The 16,357-nt window shown below is 48.7% G+C and overlaps 6 protein-coding genes across 6 annotated transcripts; 3 read left to right on the top strand and 3 right to left on the bottom strand.

The window, feature by feature from the left end:
* Window positions 1-734: 734 nt before the first annotated feature.
* Aud_001700 (uncharacterized protein) lies at window positions 735-3,145 on the bottom strand (the record flags this gene model as incomplete). Its single annotated transcript, XM_043287191.1, has 2 exons — window positions 735-776; window positions 998-3,145. 2 exons carry the CDS (start codon window positions 3,143-3,145, stop codon window positions 735-737), a joined length of 2,190 nt encoding a protein of 729 aa, XP_043143126.1.
* Window positions 3,146-6,747: 3,602 nt separating this feature from the next.
* On the top strand, window positions 6,748-8,085 carry Aud_001699 (DUF821 domain protein; the record flags this gene model as incomplete). Its single annotated transcript, XM_043287190.1, has 1 exon — window positions 6,748-8,085. One exon carries the CDS (start codon window positions 6,748-6,750, stop codon window positions 8,083-8,085), a length of 1,338 nt encoding a protein of 445 aa, XP_043143125.1.
* Window positions 8,086-8,597: 512 nt separating this feature from the next.
* Aud_001698 (putative MFS transporter) lies at window positions 8,598-10,015 on the bottom strand (the record flags this gene model as incomplete). Its single annotated transcript, XM_043287189.1, has 5 exons — window positions 8,598-8,767; window positions 8,827-8,954; window positions 8,998-9,190; window positions 9,234-9,796; window positions 9,843-10,015. The coding sequence occupies 5 exons, from the start codon at window positions 10,013-10,015 to the stop codon at window positions 8,598-8,600; spliced, it is 1,227 nt and encodes a 408-aa protein (XP_043143124.1).
* Window positions 10,016-10,891: 876 nt separating this feature from the next.
* Aud_001697 (DUF3632 domain-containing protein) lies at window positions 10,892-11,977 on the top strand (the record flags this gene model as incomplete). Its single annotated transcript, XM_043287188.1, has 1 exon — window positions 10,892-11,977. One exon carries the CDS (start codon window positions 10,892-10,894, stop codon window positions 11,975-11,977), a length of 1,086 nt encoding a protein of 361 aa, XP_043143123.1.
* Window positions 11,978-12,965: 988 nt separating this feature from the next.
* Aud_001696 (metallophosphatase domain-containing protein) lies at window positions 12,966-13,880 on the top strand (the record flags this gene model as incomplete). The annotated part of the gene is made up of 1 exon (XM_043287187.1): window positions 12,966-13,880. One exon carries the CDS (start codon window positions 12,966-12,968, stop codon window positions 13,878-13,880), a length of 915 nt encoding a protein of 304 aa, XP_043143122.1.
* Window positions 13,881-13,905: 25 nt separating this feature from the next.
* On the bottom strand, window positions 13,906-14,703 carry Aud_001695 (rhamnogalacturonan acetylesterase; the record flags this gene model as incomplete). Its single annotated transcript, XM_043287186.1, has 1 exon — window positions 13,906-14,703. The coding sequence occupies one exon, from the start codon at window positions 14,701-14,703 to the stop codon at window positions 13,906-13,908; it is 798 nt and encodes a 265-aa protein (XP_043143121.1).
* Window positions 14,704-16,357: the final 1,654 nt, after the last annotated feature.

The raw sequence follows: 16,357 nt of genomic DNA, 5'->3' as shown, positions 1-16,357 counted from the left end.
TATCCTTAGATCCCACATCTGCATCCTTCTCAAGCAGCAGCTTCACCACTGCGTCATGGCCATTCTCAGCCGCCCATAACAGCGGCGTTCGACCGTACTGGCTATCCTTGCACTCCACGTCCACGTCCTTCTCAAGTAGGATCCTCACCACTGGCTCATGTCCTTTCTTTGCGGCCGAAAGTAGGAGCTGCCTTTGTATTAAATTTATATAAACCTTGGACTGAATCTGGGTTCCTCGCTTCATCAGAAGCTTTAAAACTCCAGTATGCTCACTACAAATGGCATAATAAAGTGGCGTCCCTCCAATATCATCTGTCGAGTCAACCGCAGCCCCTGCTTTGAGTAACAGGCTGACTGCCTCCACATGTCCATGCAACACAGCCCACGAAAGTGGAGTCCGGTTGTGCTTATCTGCTGAATCGATATGAGTCCTCTTCCTCAAGAGTCTTTTCAAGGACCTTTTAGCCAAGAGGTTCACAACAGCACTATGGCCGTTTCCTGCTGCCCAAGATAAGGCAGATCGGCCGTGCGCATTGTCTTTGGCGTCCAGATCAACTCCATCCGTTTTGATCAAGTGTTTAACAACAGACATAATGCCGAAATATGATGCAACTATAAGAGTAGTGAAACCAGTGGGAAAGTCTGTGTTCATTGAAGACCAGTAAATCTGGAACCAGGCCTTGCAGCGAATTGTACTTGCGTCGCAAATCATAAGCAGGGGCCGTAACATAGCATCAGTTCTGAGGTCCGACTCCAAAAAATGCGCCGTCCAATATCTAGCAGTGTAGTCAAGAAAGACATAGCGGTCAGCGAGTCTTCGTACATCGCCTGTAAGTATCTGGGTCTTCTCAAACTCAGTGAAGAGTAAATGTTGTATACAGATCATTGCGAGAATACCGTGCGATTCTTGCAATCTTAAGGAATGCCTCCACTTAAATCTTCTTTCGACAGCAACAGGTATCTTCTCGAGAGTATCTTGAAGCAAAAATTCCCTTACCGTTTGGTGAAGGAGATATATTTTGGACTCTACAATGGTGACAAAGAGTCCGCACAGGCCTTGCATGGTTTCGCGAAAACGGTCTTCTGGTCCGAGAGCGAGGTCAACATAAGATCGATGACCCTCTCTCAGGGCCAGTGCGAGGTTCATCTCCTGCAGGTTCAAGGGTCGTGCTGCTCCAACCACAATATGAAGTAATTTCTTGGCTTTTTGTGAATCTGTGCTCCTTGATAGGATTTGCTCATAAGCCTCATCAACAGACTGTGGGAGGTTTGAGGTAACCTCGACTATCCCTCTTTTATCAATATCGTCCTTGTTCTCAATTAAGTTCAAGGTAAGATAGACGCAGAGATATGTTCTGTTGGGAACACGAGTAAGATTTCGAAGCAAGAGTTTTTGCTCATCTTCTGTGAGCCGTAGTCGAGCTTTTACTTCCTTGACCCTTGTTTCAATAAAAATAACGATCTCTTGGGAAATCTTCTCCATTTCAACATCACTTTCACCACTAAGATGAATGATAGGCTGTCCAGGTATGTCAAGAGGCTGAAAGCCCCGCCGGATACGACTGTAGGGGCGACTAGTAATCAGGAATTTCAGATTGAAATTATGTCGAGTCTCATCCATATAAAGCCTGCGCAAGGCTTCCGTAAATTGCGACCATCCATGTTGTTCACATTCATCTAAGGCGTCCAAAAGGCATGTAATTTCTCCGGCATGTTTTTGTTTCGCGGAACTGATAAGGATGTTCCAAAGTTCACTGAATGAGTTGGTAATCCTTTCATTCATTTCAAATTGCTCGATGAGGGATTCGGTAAGCAGGTCACGATTCTGGCTAAAGAGCTGGTGAAGGATGCAACATAGCGCATTCGTGATACTTTTTTGTTCTTCAAAGTCATCTTTGAAGAAGAAATATCCAACTGTTTGAGACATGCCTTTTGTGAGAATGGAATCTGCGAGGTATTTGGCAAGTACAGACTTTCCACATCCAGGATTTGCGGAGACCCAGAGCATTCGTGATGTCTTGCTTGCTTGCCAGTCTTGAAAGATTGTATGGTTAACAAACCACTGGCAAGTCCCTGGTATTCGACCAGGATTACGGTCTTTTTGATCTCGGTATGGCGACACATTAAGCAGCTTCAGGATAACCATCTGCCTTGCTTTTAATCTTTCATCCAACTGGACCTTTGCATCATATCTCGGGCTGTCATTCTTTTGATGAGGGACAACTGTCAAGAGCAGCTGAGAATAAGCAGCGGCAGCCAGGGCTGCATACCCTTGCCATTCTTTGCTCTTGTGAGAATCACAGTAGTCACAGATACCTCGGATCACCAAACACCCAGGGAGCTGATCCATAAGTCCAGCCGCCTCCATTTCAAAGCAGAGAATATTCAATGCTTCAGCAATAGACTCTCGCGTCTTGGCATCCTTCATGACTTGATTTCCGGATGCAATTAAACCGTAATGAATTTGAGACTTGTGAGATGTTCGTAATGCGCGTTTCACTAATCGGCTCTGGTCACATACCGAGCAATCAGCTTTATTGTTGGGATGCACATAATCCGCGCTGAAAAGCCAGTCTCTATCAGGTCGTGAGAATTCTTTTTTCAATTGTTCATACATGTTCAGTGTATTGGAAATAGTCTCGCTAATATCTTTCTCTCTGATCATGTGGTCACTGCGCATTTGAGACACGGCGTTTAGCAAGACTTGCGGGGGCTTGTTGAGGCAGCCGGTGCGCTGAAGGCGTCCATCGGACAGTGTCTTCCCATAATCATATTGTATCACGCCACCTGAAGTATTGGATGGCGTACTAACTACCACATCCCCAAGGCGAACATCGGTGCTTGCGCTGGGTACGCCACCTCCAATACCCACCATCAAGGCAAATTTTAAGGAGGGAAATGTTGAGTGCATCTTAGCTACAACCGCTGTAGCAGATGTTGTCCCATAGACACCGGACGGTAGGCAGGCGATAACTATATTATGGCCACTCATTGAGCCCAGTGTATAAGAGTTGGGATCCGTTGGCGGTTGAGGAAGGGATTCATGCGTCTTCTGGAGCATGACCTTTGCAGCGGTCATCTCCAGCGGCAATGCGCAAACCCAGGCAACGGTGTAGTCATTATGAGAGAGTCTCCTGGCTGCCATTTTCTGACAACAGTATCACAGAATAAATTAGACAAGGAACTTTGATGTGGAATTGAATAACGTGAACACTAGGGCCCCATGTGTAAGATATTGGGATTTGAGGTGGGAAGACTATGTAAGGGGGGTCAGTGCAAGGCTGGCAGTGAATGAGCTGGCGCAGGTGAGCGACCAGGATATGACCACTTGGTGTAACGAATCATATTCTTTGAGGTTGTCGTTCTGCCCATGCAGCCCCGCCCTTACATTTACGCCTTGTCCGCTGTTTGGTGTGGAAGGTTGAGAACTTGCCATGGGCAAGACGATGCTAATAGGATAGGGTGTGCCATTAGCCAACAAGCTACTTTCAGCAGCTGCTTCTCTCTTTTTAACTGTTCACGGAACTATCCAGGAATACCGCGCTCAATACTTACAATTTTACAGTAACAGGAAAGTATGACAAGGTTGAGTTATTCTAGTTCTAGAGATGAGTAAGCTTATAATGTCCATTCTTGTTGTGCTCATATATAAGAACATTTTCATCATAGGGCCAAGGATTAGGCGGGCGTATACAGGCGCAAGGCAGAATTCAAGACGCATAACAGGCAAATATTTTAACAGCATGGGAGAATCAGTAACAAAGAAACTCTTGCAAGACCCATCTTCAACTAAGATAATGCTATCCCAAGCATCAATAGGCCCCACATTTAAAAGAGCGAAGTAGACTTTAAAAACAAGGTCATGATGCAATTTGGCACTTAGAATAAATAACTAGTAATAGCAACTTGGCCCGGTAGCGACATTAAGTAGAACTATTGTCCTCTCGCCATACCTAAAGTTTAGCAGAACTGATAAACCTGTATGTAACTCTAACTTTACCTACTGCTTAGCAAAGGAACCTAAGAGCTTGGCCACTGCTTACCCTGGGCTCTACCCTCATTTAGGAGCTCACTAAGATATATGATGTGAATCTGTGTTGTATGGATCCTATAGATCATCATGGGTCAGGATGACCCGGTAAATTGTAACAACATCACGTGTGCTCAAAAAGGCTGTTTCTGGGCGTACTAGAGAGTGCAAGAGAGAGGGGAATAGCTCTGGCGATCTATGTAGATACTGGTGCCTAATTTGAAGCCTCAAGAACTACAGAGGTGTTCGCTTGCAGAGTATGCTTGAATGAATTAAACTTGTAGCGAGAGAAGACTGGCCACAATGCGAGCAGCCAGAAATCTATACTTATACTCCTTAGCTAGACTACAGGGAGACGATCAAAGGTTCGGCTCGACATTGTCCCCACAGATACCTAAACCACGTAAGATAACGTCGATCCAAAAATTCCGTACGCATCATCTGCTGTCCCTACTAAAACCCAGCCCACACTTCAGACATTCCCACATGAATATGTGACTAGTAGTGATTGTTACAGTCCGAAACATAATCAATCTTGATCTGGCAAGCATCGCCCCTATTATCATCACTCTGAACATAGCCACAGGTACGGCATCCATTTGCCCTGTTGTTGCGGTACGCCGCCTGGATCTGCTCAGTAGTCCTGTAGCAGCCCGGAGGCCCAGCAACAAACACGCCACAACCAAGACCAGAAGGAGCTGCCCAGCCAGTTACTCCTCCACTAGAGACAGACAATGATGAGTCTGGTCTATAGCTTTGGGAAAGAAACGGTAAAGTCTTACCTGGTGCTGAATTCTTGAGTTGGGAGCATCGTGTTCACGGCATGGTCGCAGTAACCAAGGAGGCCTGGCCATGAGCCGCACTGACTGGAGCCCTTGCAGCTGAAGAAAGCACTTGCTGCGTTCACTGCCAGCTCTACGCCAAATGGCCTAACAGCGGGGGTTTCGACGCTGTTCTCGGGGTCAGGGACAATGAAGGCTGATGCCAGGGTTAGGTGGCACCCAGAGCGACAGCTAGAGTAAACAATCTCATTTCGACAGGGAAAAGGAGCTATTGTTGCCAGGAATGCTGGTATTGTTGTGATCAGGATGACTGGTTCTCGAGGGGCGTTTAGGACCTCTATAGACGAGTTGATCAGGGTTTATCTCTCGGGGTCTACACACTTCTTAAGGGATGCATCCCCAATGCTACCTTGGTATTCTAGTACTCGCCCAGTGTGTGCCAGGAGGATGTAGCTACTGTCTGGTGTATCCGCTTGCAGGGATTCGAATATCAATCCATGTTGTAGCACATGCCTAACCAGTCTACTTGGCTTAGTACTGTTTTCGAACATCCACTGTGCACAGTGACGGAATCTCATAGGTCTATAATTCCGCTACTTGTTTCATTGCTAGTCATAGTAGCTATGGCCAAGCACACCAGCACAATATGTGCATGTTAGCTCCACTATATATGAGACAATACTATACTGTGACAAGAGACTTAGTCCGAACTTCCTAGCCTGGGTTGGCATTCTGTCGCCGAGGGTGATTTACTGGAACTGACCAATATTGCAAGTATGATTGCACATAACCAATACATTTACTTAGATTAACTGGCAATTTGTACTAGTCAAACACGCCTAAGGATGCTAGTTATCATTCATTTTAGTCTAGTCGATACTATGTTGAACAACGTAAACTTCCCACTCACTGGGAGATTAGTGAGCTAACATAACAGCAGCAGGCTTGAGATATGTATTCAGTGACTTTTACATCTTGTCATTGTTAAAGCGCAGAGACCCTTATGTATTAGTAGTAGGAAAGCATTTAGTCGTGACCCAGGTAGGTTGTATCCTATTCCGCGGAAGCTGAGAGTTAAGGTATTGTTCGCCGTGGAGAGGATCCAATCAAAGCCTTGCACATTTTAACCGAAGGCAATATTACAGGCTAAATAGCCATGTAGTCGAGGCTAAATTTTAGAGTACATGACCCTAAAATTTAGACGGTTTAGGGTACCCTAGTTGTCCAATGTCAATACTGCTTTCAGTTCAGCCCCAGGGATAGTGCATAGCAAGTGTCATTTCGAAAGACAAAGCTTAGCAAACTTAAGCCTAGCGCCGTTGAAATACGTGGAGTCTTAATTTTTCGTCCGTCCAACCAGAGTTCAGCATGTGATCTTGTCAGGGTCCTCTTGATTTAGGGGTCCAGATTGGTAAGAAGCTAATCTTGTAGGTCCTATAGTGGTCTGTTCATTTACCTAACATTTATAACTCCTAACAGGGATTTTTTTAGCTCATGCTCTTAGCCTGCTGCCTGCACCTTTTATAAATCTCAATGACTCACTGCATAGCGCTATTTAATAGAACTAAAAACACGATGTAACAACGTGCTTTTAGCAGACCATAGGATTGGCCATGTACTATAGATTTTAAAACGTCCGCCATGAGGCGCAGATGGCTTCTCGCCCAATTGTACAGGAATTTGAGTCCAGGGTCCAGAAGCTAGACATGGCGATCATGTTGCTGCACGTAGGGCTAGAGCTAAATTACTGTGCAGGCAGACCCCAAGATGATTCATTATACCCCTATTAGCAATATCCCTACCCACATTCTGTGTTTTGTCCTTTTCCCCCCCCTTCTCTAGTGCTGTCCTGCCAGTTTTCAGGTGATGAAGTTCTGTCTCTTGCGGTAACATTTATCTCTCTTTGCTCCGAGCTACAGAGCAAGATATGCAGAGATGGGTCGATATCTGAGTTATCATCCCTGCCAGGTACTCATTCTCGGCCTTGTCGCAGTCCTTGCGATTTCAATATGGACACTATGGCTGGGCGTCAACTCAGACAAAGACAACATCCATCCTTTACTTAACCAACTGATTCCTGCAGGCCATTGTGCCTGCGAGTCTGCTACCGTCTTTAAATGTGATAGCTGCCTCCAGTGCTCTGCTTCCACATTACCTCAGAACCATTCGCCTCCTCACATTACCTTCGATCCCAATGAATACTCCTACAATGAGACACAATGCCAATCTTTCTTCCCCGGCCTGTTCGAAGATCCCACCCGCGCTCAGACATTCTGGCAGGCCAAGAATGGAATACGCAGGGCCGACCTCGACAATGTCCAAATGACGAACGGCATGGTCAGAGCTGCTGTCTATAAAGGGCGTCTGTATGTCATTAGAGCTCTCGCCAAGGGGGAAGACCACCGCCGCAAAATCATCGGAGTGTTGAGCTCGATCCATCGCGCCCTGATCTCCGCACCAGACCTCGCTGCGATCCCAGACACAGAGTTTATCTTCTCTATCGAGGACAAAGTGGAAGATGTCGCGGGACCTGGCCATCCTCTTTGGGTTCTGGCGAGAAAGGCCGAAGAAGAGTCCGTCTGGCTCATGCCAGACTTTGGCTTCTGGTCCTGGGGACATCTTGAAAGCAAGATCGGACCGTATGACGAAGTGGTTGAGCGCGTCCGACAGCGGGAAGTCCCCTGGGACCAGAAAAAGGACCAGCTGGTGTGGCGCGGGAAGCTCAGTTTCGCGCCTAAACTGCGGCGGACGCTGCTTGAGGTTGCGCGGGGCTATCCATGGGGTGATGTGCGAGAGGTGGAGTGGAAGAACAAGGCCAACTTTCTCAGCATGGAGGATCACTGCGATTACAAGTTCATCATGCATGTAGAAGGGCGTTCCTATTCCGCGTCTCTTAAGTATCGCCAAGCGTGTCGGTCGGTCGTTGTTATTCATAAACTGCAGTACATCCAGCATCACCACTACCTCCTCGTCTCCTCCGGGTCACAGCAGAACTTTGTCCAGGTCGAACGAGATTTCTCTGATTTGCCGCAGAAGCTACAGGAGCTTCTGGATAACCCTGCTAAAGCTCAACGGATTGCAAGTAATAGTGTGAATGTGTTCCGGGAACGCTATTTATCGGCTGCTGCTGATGCATGTTACTGGAGGGCCTTGCTGCAGGCGTGGGCTCTGGCCTCTCCTGGTCTTACTCTAAAGAGTGCTCCTCAAAATCGTCTCCGATATGAGTCATTCTTACTGCTCAAGGATAGCAACATGATGCATGTTGGGAAATGATATCATGTACTTGACGATAGTAATCCAGCTATACTACTGAAGCTTGTAGGACTTCAAAATGCCAGCCCTGCATGATCCCTTTACTGCTTCAATAGTGAACGCAGATTAGTCGATATTAGACAGCGCTGGCCACGTACGACCATTTGACCAGTCTATACTGCCGATTTTCTGCAGCCGACAAGCCCAGGGACCCGAAAAAAGTATTTATAGATCCCAATATCCAGGCCTCTCGCCGGATTTTCGCTGCCGTTTGTCGATATTCCCACTTGGGTCTTTGCGAGACAGTCTGACCAGGTAACAACCTGTACTAATATTCGGCCCACAGTTCTTGAGCTATCCTGAAAAGCTATGCTGTGCCTCTGATAAAGTCTTCTCTTTATTTCCCTTTTCGTCAGTTGACTGACAGACTATATGGCTGGCCTGTCTTTAATTGATCCCTAAACCAGCATCTCTATCCTCTTGTCATATACATGAACTAGTATTTAGGTACACCAAATCAGGTGTCTGGCTAATCACTCATTGTGAAGTCTCACCCTTGGAACCATCAACCAGGAAACTCCCGTGGCCCCTAGCAGTCCGACCAGAATCGGCTGCAAGACTTTAACGCCAGCATGAGTTGCCAAAATGCCTGTGACAGCTGGAAAAATCGACCCTCCCACCTGCCCGAGCACGAACACAAGAGCTTTGATCATTTGGTCAGCAATAGTCAGCGAGGCTCTACATAGAAGAGGATGCACATACCGAGTGCAGACGAGCGAATTTCCGCCGAGAAGATCTTGGACGCAACAGATATGCCGGTGGCAAAAAAGGGACCGGAAAAGAAGCCAAAAAGACTGATGGCTACTGCTTCCGTGATGATATTTGGCACCCTATCTGATCAGCAAATGCCGTCACGTAGGGAGAAACACATACAGCCAGAATATCAGCTGCAGTCCAACACATAACACGACGTAGATGAAGATCATGCGTCGTTCCCCCAAGCGGTAGGTTGGCTCAGCTAGAATGAGTCGGCCGAGGAAGGCCCCTCCATAGAAGCCGGCAGGGACATAGCCCATGTCCTTGAGGTCTCCTTTTCGCACATCAACGAGGTATTCCACAATCCATCCTATTCGATCAGTATTGCATCGGACAACGGGAACATGACATACCACCAGCAGTAATGGCAGCGCCCAGGAAGAAAAAGAAATAAAGACTCAACAACCACACGCTAGGCGTGCAGACGGTCTGCCGCATCTCCTGCAAGCCCCCGTTCCTTGTCTCCGAAGAAGATTCACCAAGCCACGGCGTCATCCTCAACGAATCCCTGAATGCAACCACCACTAGGACCAGGTTGATTACCCCTAGTCCCAACGGCGCAGCATAGAATAGACTCCAGCGGGATTGCACGCCCATGGAAGCCACGGCCGTCGAGACAAACGGGCCCACAAGACACCCGGCCATGTACATGGCATGAATAAACCCCAGCCATCGATGCGCCGCTTTGACAGACGCAACAAACGTGTTGGCGTGTGTATCTTGATATGCCTGGCCGAGACTCGCAAAGAAGAAAGTCACTGCGAACAATGAAAAAGGAGGAAGCCAGGTCCGCAAGGCGTGAGCGAGAACTTGAAGAAGCGCCCCTAGGACCAGGAGGGCACCCAGATCAAGGTACTGGCAGAGATGGCTGTTGGAAAGCGCGGCGAGAAGCCAGCCGCAGAATGTCGTGCCATATCTGTCTACTGTTATTGGGGAAGTCTGCAGACAAGGCAAGGACGTACACTACAGCGACCAAATTTGTGTCGATATGATATCCTTGACGGATATAAGGAATCAGAGATCCAAGACTGCCATCGTTGATGCCGGCTACAAAGAAAGAGAAAGCGGCACTGATGAGTTTGAGGTAGGGTCTGGGAACTTGTTGATGAGGGGTCTCTACTTCAAGTGGCTCCATGGTGTATGAAGTTGAAGAGCGTCAGCGTCTCCTTCTCAGTGGAAGATCCACCACGCTATATATGCGGTGTCTACGCTCAAATAGGCAGGTGGCCCAACTACACGCGACTCGCCCAATCAGGCAAAGCAGCCAGCAGGACACATCAACAAATGATGCGTATGGTCGTTCCTCCTCAAATTCAATAGCGCATCATGTGTCATCATCAAGCACAATAGGTTACGGAATTCATTGCTTATTTTGAGGCCCTTCTTTCAATCAACCCTATTTAGGAATAGTGATGTGCCGACTGTACCATCTACAGGCATGCTGAGAGATTACATACAGACTTTAAGAATACGATAGGACGTCCGCAGTTGCGAAAAAAGCAAGCAAGCAATGATATTTTACGGTAAAATCTTCTTTGACACTCACGCTTTTCTTTCCCAGCACTCCACTCAGATCGCGCTAAACTGAATTCGGTCAGGGAAGGCCCCATCTTTTCTTATGTATTTCTGGTGGATCACTGAATTTACCGTCACATCCAATGTAGTTTTTCAGAGGCTGCAGGGCAGCAGGATGGCTCCGCTTGCCGGGTGTTCGACAAGGGACAAAGAAACCGCGCTCGAACAGCGCATGCACGAGCCCAAGCACTCAGAAACTGATTAGACTGTAAGCCTGTCGGAACCCTGTCTGACTAGCAGCATAGTCCCATACGTTGCTGCCTACGAGTTCCCCTGAAAGAAATCCCTCGTCTTCTCCCTTCCCGTTCACCCTTTCCCACGATTTAAGACCCTGTGGGGTTCTACCAGGTTGGCATTTCTCTTTCATCTTCATTCATCTTCGTACTCATTATTGCAACCGAACCAATCCATCAATCAACACCGTCGACACCTCATAATGCATCATCTCCGTGATTTGCTGCTCAGCCCTTCGCCACGAGGCACCTCCTACCTCACCACATCGGAAGCTTTTCGGATAAACCAGGAGGACACGCGTCAGTGCATCGCTCGGGGAGAATTCGAGGAGATTCGGGGCGCGGCCTTCCATAACCGAACCTGGATCACCACCTCCCGATACTGCGAGCTTGGAGATGGTGTGGATTCCCTCGAAGAGTACATTCATTCCATGTGGTATATGTACTACCAGCTCGGTCGGAATATGTCGTACAAAACGCCCGACCACGAGGGTCTTGTCCTCGACATCGTCCGCATTCAAGGAATGGGACCGCTGACACGGCCCGTGCGAGGAAATTACGGTATTGATATCGCACGAACTGCCGAAGGCACATTGTGGAATGATCTGCCCTTCTTGGCCACCGATATGACCAGCTTCTGGAACAGCGACTTCCCGACCATGTCGAGTACACACCGACTCAACTTTGCGACTTTCCTGGCCAAACTGGCATCAACTCGCGTCGGCAAGGATAGGTTATGCCAGATTGCCCTCATTCTATTCCGCAATCTGTTTGAGGAGAGACAGGTACTTCGCAGCGGGGAGGAGTTGGATGATGAAGATCCCAAGCGTAGCATGCATCGGCTTGACATTTGTCACTTGTTGCCAGCTGCCGTGGCTTGGCTCTGCCATGCAGGCGACAATCTTATTCTACTCTCAGAGGTCTATTGGAACGATTGCCCCAGTATCATCAGCAAGGGTGGCGAGATGTTCATCGAGTCAGAGCTTGGGCAGCGATCACCCACTGGATTCTCGCCATGGAGATACATATACTGGCTCAAGCGACTCCATGAAATCAAGGAGGAGGCCAAAGAGGCCAAAGAGGAACTCTTAGAAGAGTATGCCACCGATGCCATTGACTACATGCTCAACAAACTCGTGCAACGAAACTCTGAAATTTTAAGGGCATACCAGAACGGTGGAGATGCCTTGCATCAGGAAAAACATCTGCTGTGCCTGAAGAGTCTTTTGAAGAGTGAAGCTACGGAGAATGAAGACTCGATGGACGACTCAAAAGATGGCGCAAAATAAGTAAGACGCGAAGGAACCTTGCGAGCTGTTGACAAGCGTCAGCGGCATAGCTACGCACTTTCAAATAGATCGGCGCCAAGAAGGAATAGTGGGGATTGGCGCTGGACCCTGCAGATCTGACTTGTTCCTAAGCAGACTGTCCTTTAACGTCTCACTAATGCTACCTGGAAGAACACTATGTCAACAAAATCTATTGCTCTGATTGTATATCTTGAATGGTATGCTCTACATTTGGTTATTCCGGTTCTTCAAAGGCTTACCTTCGCGGCTCAGTCGGGCGGCGAAACCTCGGTGCGATGCGCGAGACCCCTGCAGCAGAGTTTGAGTATCACAGAAAACCAATGGATCTTGAGTAGGCCCACCAACCATACAGTAGTGCTTCTTTAAGTCATTGTTCAACATTAACTAACCAGCTATTGGATTGCCGCTACTCCTTTCTCCACCTTGGAGTAGTTCGCCTCTTTACTTTCATATCTTCATAATTCGGCGAATGCGAAGTAGACCCGCTTAGATTTATCTATCAGTCAACCGAGGCTATTTTGCTGGACAAACGTTGACCGGTATATACGGCCTATAAATGTGATAAGAGTTGAAATGTCACGGGTAGTCATATACAATAGATATTGTTGGTGTGATTAGTGAAAGCAAGGTTAATCAAAGAATAGCCATCGAAAATCAATCAATATGCCAGCAATTCAGGAGGAGAAGGACGGCGGTGAATAGAAAATTAAGTGTGTTATACGGTAGACAGGTATTTTATGGGCATAGCCTGTTGTTGATATAATTTACCGCTTACCCTATTTAGAATTCGTCTTACCTGCCTATTAGATAGGGATCTTTGTTAAAAGTAAAAAGCTATTTAGTAATAGTGATGTGCCTGGACTGCAACCTGTTTTGACGTCAGCAGGAGTAAACACTGTACCATCTACAGGAATGCTGAGAGATTACATACAGACTTTAAGGACACAGATTTCTCTCTAGAAGAGCTATGGCCTTCAGTACATCGGGTTTAGATGCTCTTCTGCGTCGTCCAGAGCAGGAAAGCATCTGGAGACGCTTGCTGAGGGCCCCGGTGCCTGTAATTGCGGAACTTGTTTACACCCGATTCGCTCAGACGCCCTCGTCCATGCCCACCGCTTCACCCATCCGCGTGGTTTGCATCTCAGACACTCACAACACTCAGCCTCAACTGCCTGACGGGGATATCCTCATCCATGCTGGTGATCTCACCCAGTCTGGTACTCATGCAGAGCTAGAAGCACAGATTGAATGGCTCAATCGCCAGCCCCATCGCTTCAAGGTGGCGATCGCGGGGAATCACGAGCTATGTCTGGATCCCAAGGCTCAAGCTCAAGCACCTGGTCGCAAGGAGCCAGTCGACTGGAAATCAATCCTGTATCTAGAGAACTCACCGACAATCCTCGACTTTGGTTACAGACGCGTCAACGTGTTTGGGTCCCCGTACACCCCACGGCACGGGAACTGGGCTTTCCAGTATCCACGTAATGAGAATATCTGGGACGAGATACGGATCCCGGATGACATTGATATTCTGATTACACACGGCCCCGCGAAGACACATTTAGATCTGGGACGATATGGCTGTGAATTCCTTCGGGAGTGGTTATGGTCGATGAGGCGAAGGCCTTTGCTACATGTGTTCGGTCATATTCATGGGGCTTATGGGAAGGAGACTCTGTGCTGGGATGAGTTTCAACGAGCCTATGAGAGCATCATGGATAATAAGGCAAAGTGGATGCATCTGATCATTTTACTGTGGCATGCACTTCTACTGCTTATACTCCCGAGAGATCCTTGTGGAAGGACTTTTATGGTTAATGCCGCAGCAGTCGGGGGACTCCGCGATGAAAAGAGACGGGACGCTATCTGTGTTGATATCTAATGAACATCATCAAAATATACTACAGCTAGCTCTCATCAACAGAATCCGGCCAATAATACACCCCCCGATCCAACGCCCTCTTCAGTCTCGGATCGACCCTGACATACCCCGCCTTCTTCAACCCCGCAATAACCCCGTCGATCAACTCGGCCACCATTCCCCCGAACACGATGCTGCCCTCCACATTCAGATGCGTCCGGTCATCCGGATTGAGATTATACGTGTACGCCTTCTCCGGTCCAATCCTATTCAAATACCGCGTACTCGCACCATTCAGATCGATGTACGCCGCATGCGAATTCCTCGCCGCGTCGATAGTCGCCGCGCGCTGGTCCGCCAGACTCAGAATGATAGTAGGCTCGCCTGTGGCATCGGAAGTCGCGTAATTCCGGCGTGAAAGCGGGGTCACCAGGACGGGCGTCGCGCCTGCATCGCGCGCCTCGCGGACGAATCGCTCGAGGTTGCTGGTGTACTCCGCGAGGGAGATATTGGCCGCGGTTTTCTGGTCGTTGTGGCCGAACTGGATGGTCACGTAGGGCGTGTAGCGGTCCTTGTATTCGGCTACTTTGCTGAGAACCGTCGCCCAGTCGCCTCCGGCGCGGAAGCTGACGGTCGTGGCGCCGTTGTGGCCGTAATTGAGGCCGCTGGCCCCGTGGAAGAGGGTCGTGTTGAGGAACCCATTGCCCCAGCCACCGCCGTTGGACGACTGTTTGGCGGTTGTGCTGTCGCCGGCTAAGAGGAAGAATGGTGGTTTGGGGGAGTGGCCGGGACTCGGTAGGGCATAGAGGGGGAGGATGAAGATTGAAAGCAGAGGAAGACGCATTGTGATCTGTGGGGACAATACTGGTAGATGAATGCCATTTTTCGTGGGCTACAAGCATCTTATATTGGATTCTAGGATACGAGCTCGGGATAATGCCAATGCGACTGCAGCTTTTTCCACCAACGGGAAATTAGAGTTAATTTGCAGTCTAGTTGTCATGCTGTCATCTATCGTGCAACATTCGAGCTATAAGCGATATTGGGAACTGAATGATTCCGCAAATGAACGTTGATCCTTCTCGGTGGTTAACAGTCCGGGGTACATATAATGACGCAGGGGGTTGGATGCAAACCTTACTGTCTCTAGTGTCTGCAGGGATATCCTCCAAATTTCACAAGCATTTGTTATCCAGCTTCTGCCAAGCGGCCAGAAGTCAATCTTCAACCCCCTCATATACTCCTCCATCCCCTGTCATCAATCCCTAGCGACTCAATCTCAACATCAAACGGCCAAGATCCATTCGACCTCCACTAGGAGCAGTGACAGGGCAGTTTAGAGCGGCTACGTTGGTCAAGTATGATTCCTTCCGTAACTGTCGATGCGCAGTTTGCCTTCCGGAAAGTCAAATACATTCTCTATCTGCAGATCCCATCGGAGCGGTGGGTGTAGAAACGGGTGCTTCCCTGGAACATCCCGGTACCTCCAAAGTGTCGTAACCCAACAGACTGTGGCCCAATGCACATTCAGCCCCGATGGGCGTCGAGACACGATAGTCAGGAACCACTCGGATTTCGAAATTGCCAATATTGATGATTCAAACGTCTGCGCCACGAAGCTCATGGGAGAGATATCCGAGATCCTGACCATTAGCAGGACAGGTCAATATGTAGCGTTCCGTCTCAACCAGCCTGCCACGTCGTCACAGCTAATCCAGTCACGCCTTGTCGTTCTCGACACGGTTATCAATACACACCTTGTCCTACTGACGGGAACTCAGGAACGGCGGTTTGACGAAGTGTCTTTTAACCTCCGGGACTGGCTATCATGGTCTCAATGGGCCGCCCAGGGACCGTAGATGATGTACATGCCCAGGGGACGGGCCCCCGTTTCGGCCAGACACGCACTGCATTCAAGTTCATGCCGTTTTCAACTGGCTAGTTGGCGGAGCCTCCAGTGCGCCGTACATCGAACCCGAGATCGACTATCTGCTAAACCCTCAGAAGTAGCGTTGCGTCTTAATGCAGCCCGCGGCAGTCACGAGAGAACCGCCGCTCTCATCCAGTGCGACCTATTTATTCTCGGATAGGACCATTCGACTCTCAGATAGCTCGTTTGTTTAATCCATGGGCTTCTCACCGCAGGATGAGCGCTGCTGTATTCTCACGTCCAAGCAGACAGTCCTTCTTCCTAGCTCGCTGCAGCCATCACCCCTGGGCGATGCGTCCCCTACGGCTGGTAAAGAGCAGAAACCCAATACCGGTCGTATACTCGTCTGTTTGGCCACAACAGAAAGCTTGGTTTCTTTCAACCAGCCTACCAGTAAGTTGGCCCACCCTGCTCGCCTGGCAATCCGCTCACCTGCCGCAGTGGCGCGAAAGGATACTGGATGGATCTGGACTACAAGACGCATGACATCCCGAAGAGCATCACTGACCATGTGTACATATGGGATCTTTGCGGCACGCCGAGGCTCGTCCATGACCAGCTTCTGCGA

The sequence above is a fragment of the Aspergillus udagawae genome, assembly GCF_001078395.1.
Source record: "Aspergillus udagawae IFM 46973 DNA, scaffold_1, whole genome shotgun sequence".
Classification (NCBI taxonomy): domain Eukaryota; kingdom Fungi; phylum Ascomycota; class Eurotiomycetes; order Eurotiales; family Aspergillaceae; genus Aspergillus; species Aspergillus udagawae.
This window is presented reverse-complemented; position numbering and strand designations above follow the sequence as displayed.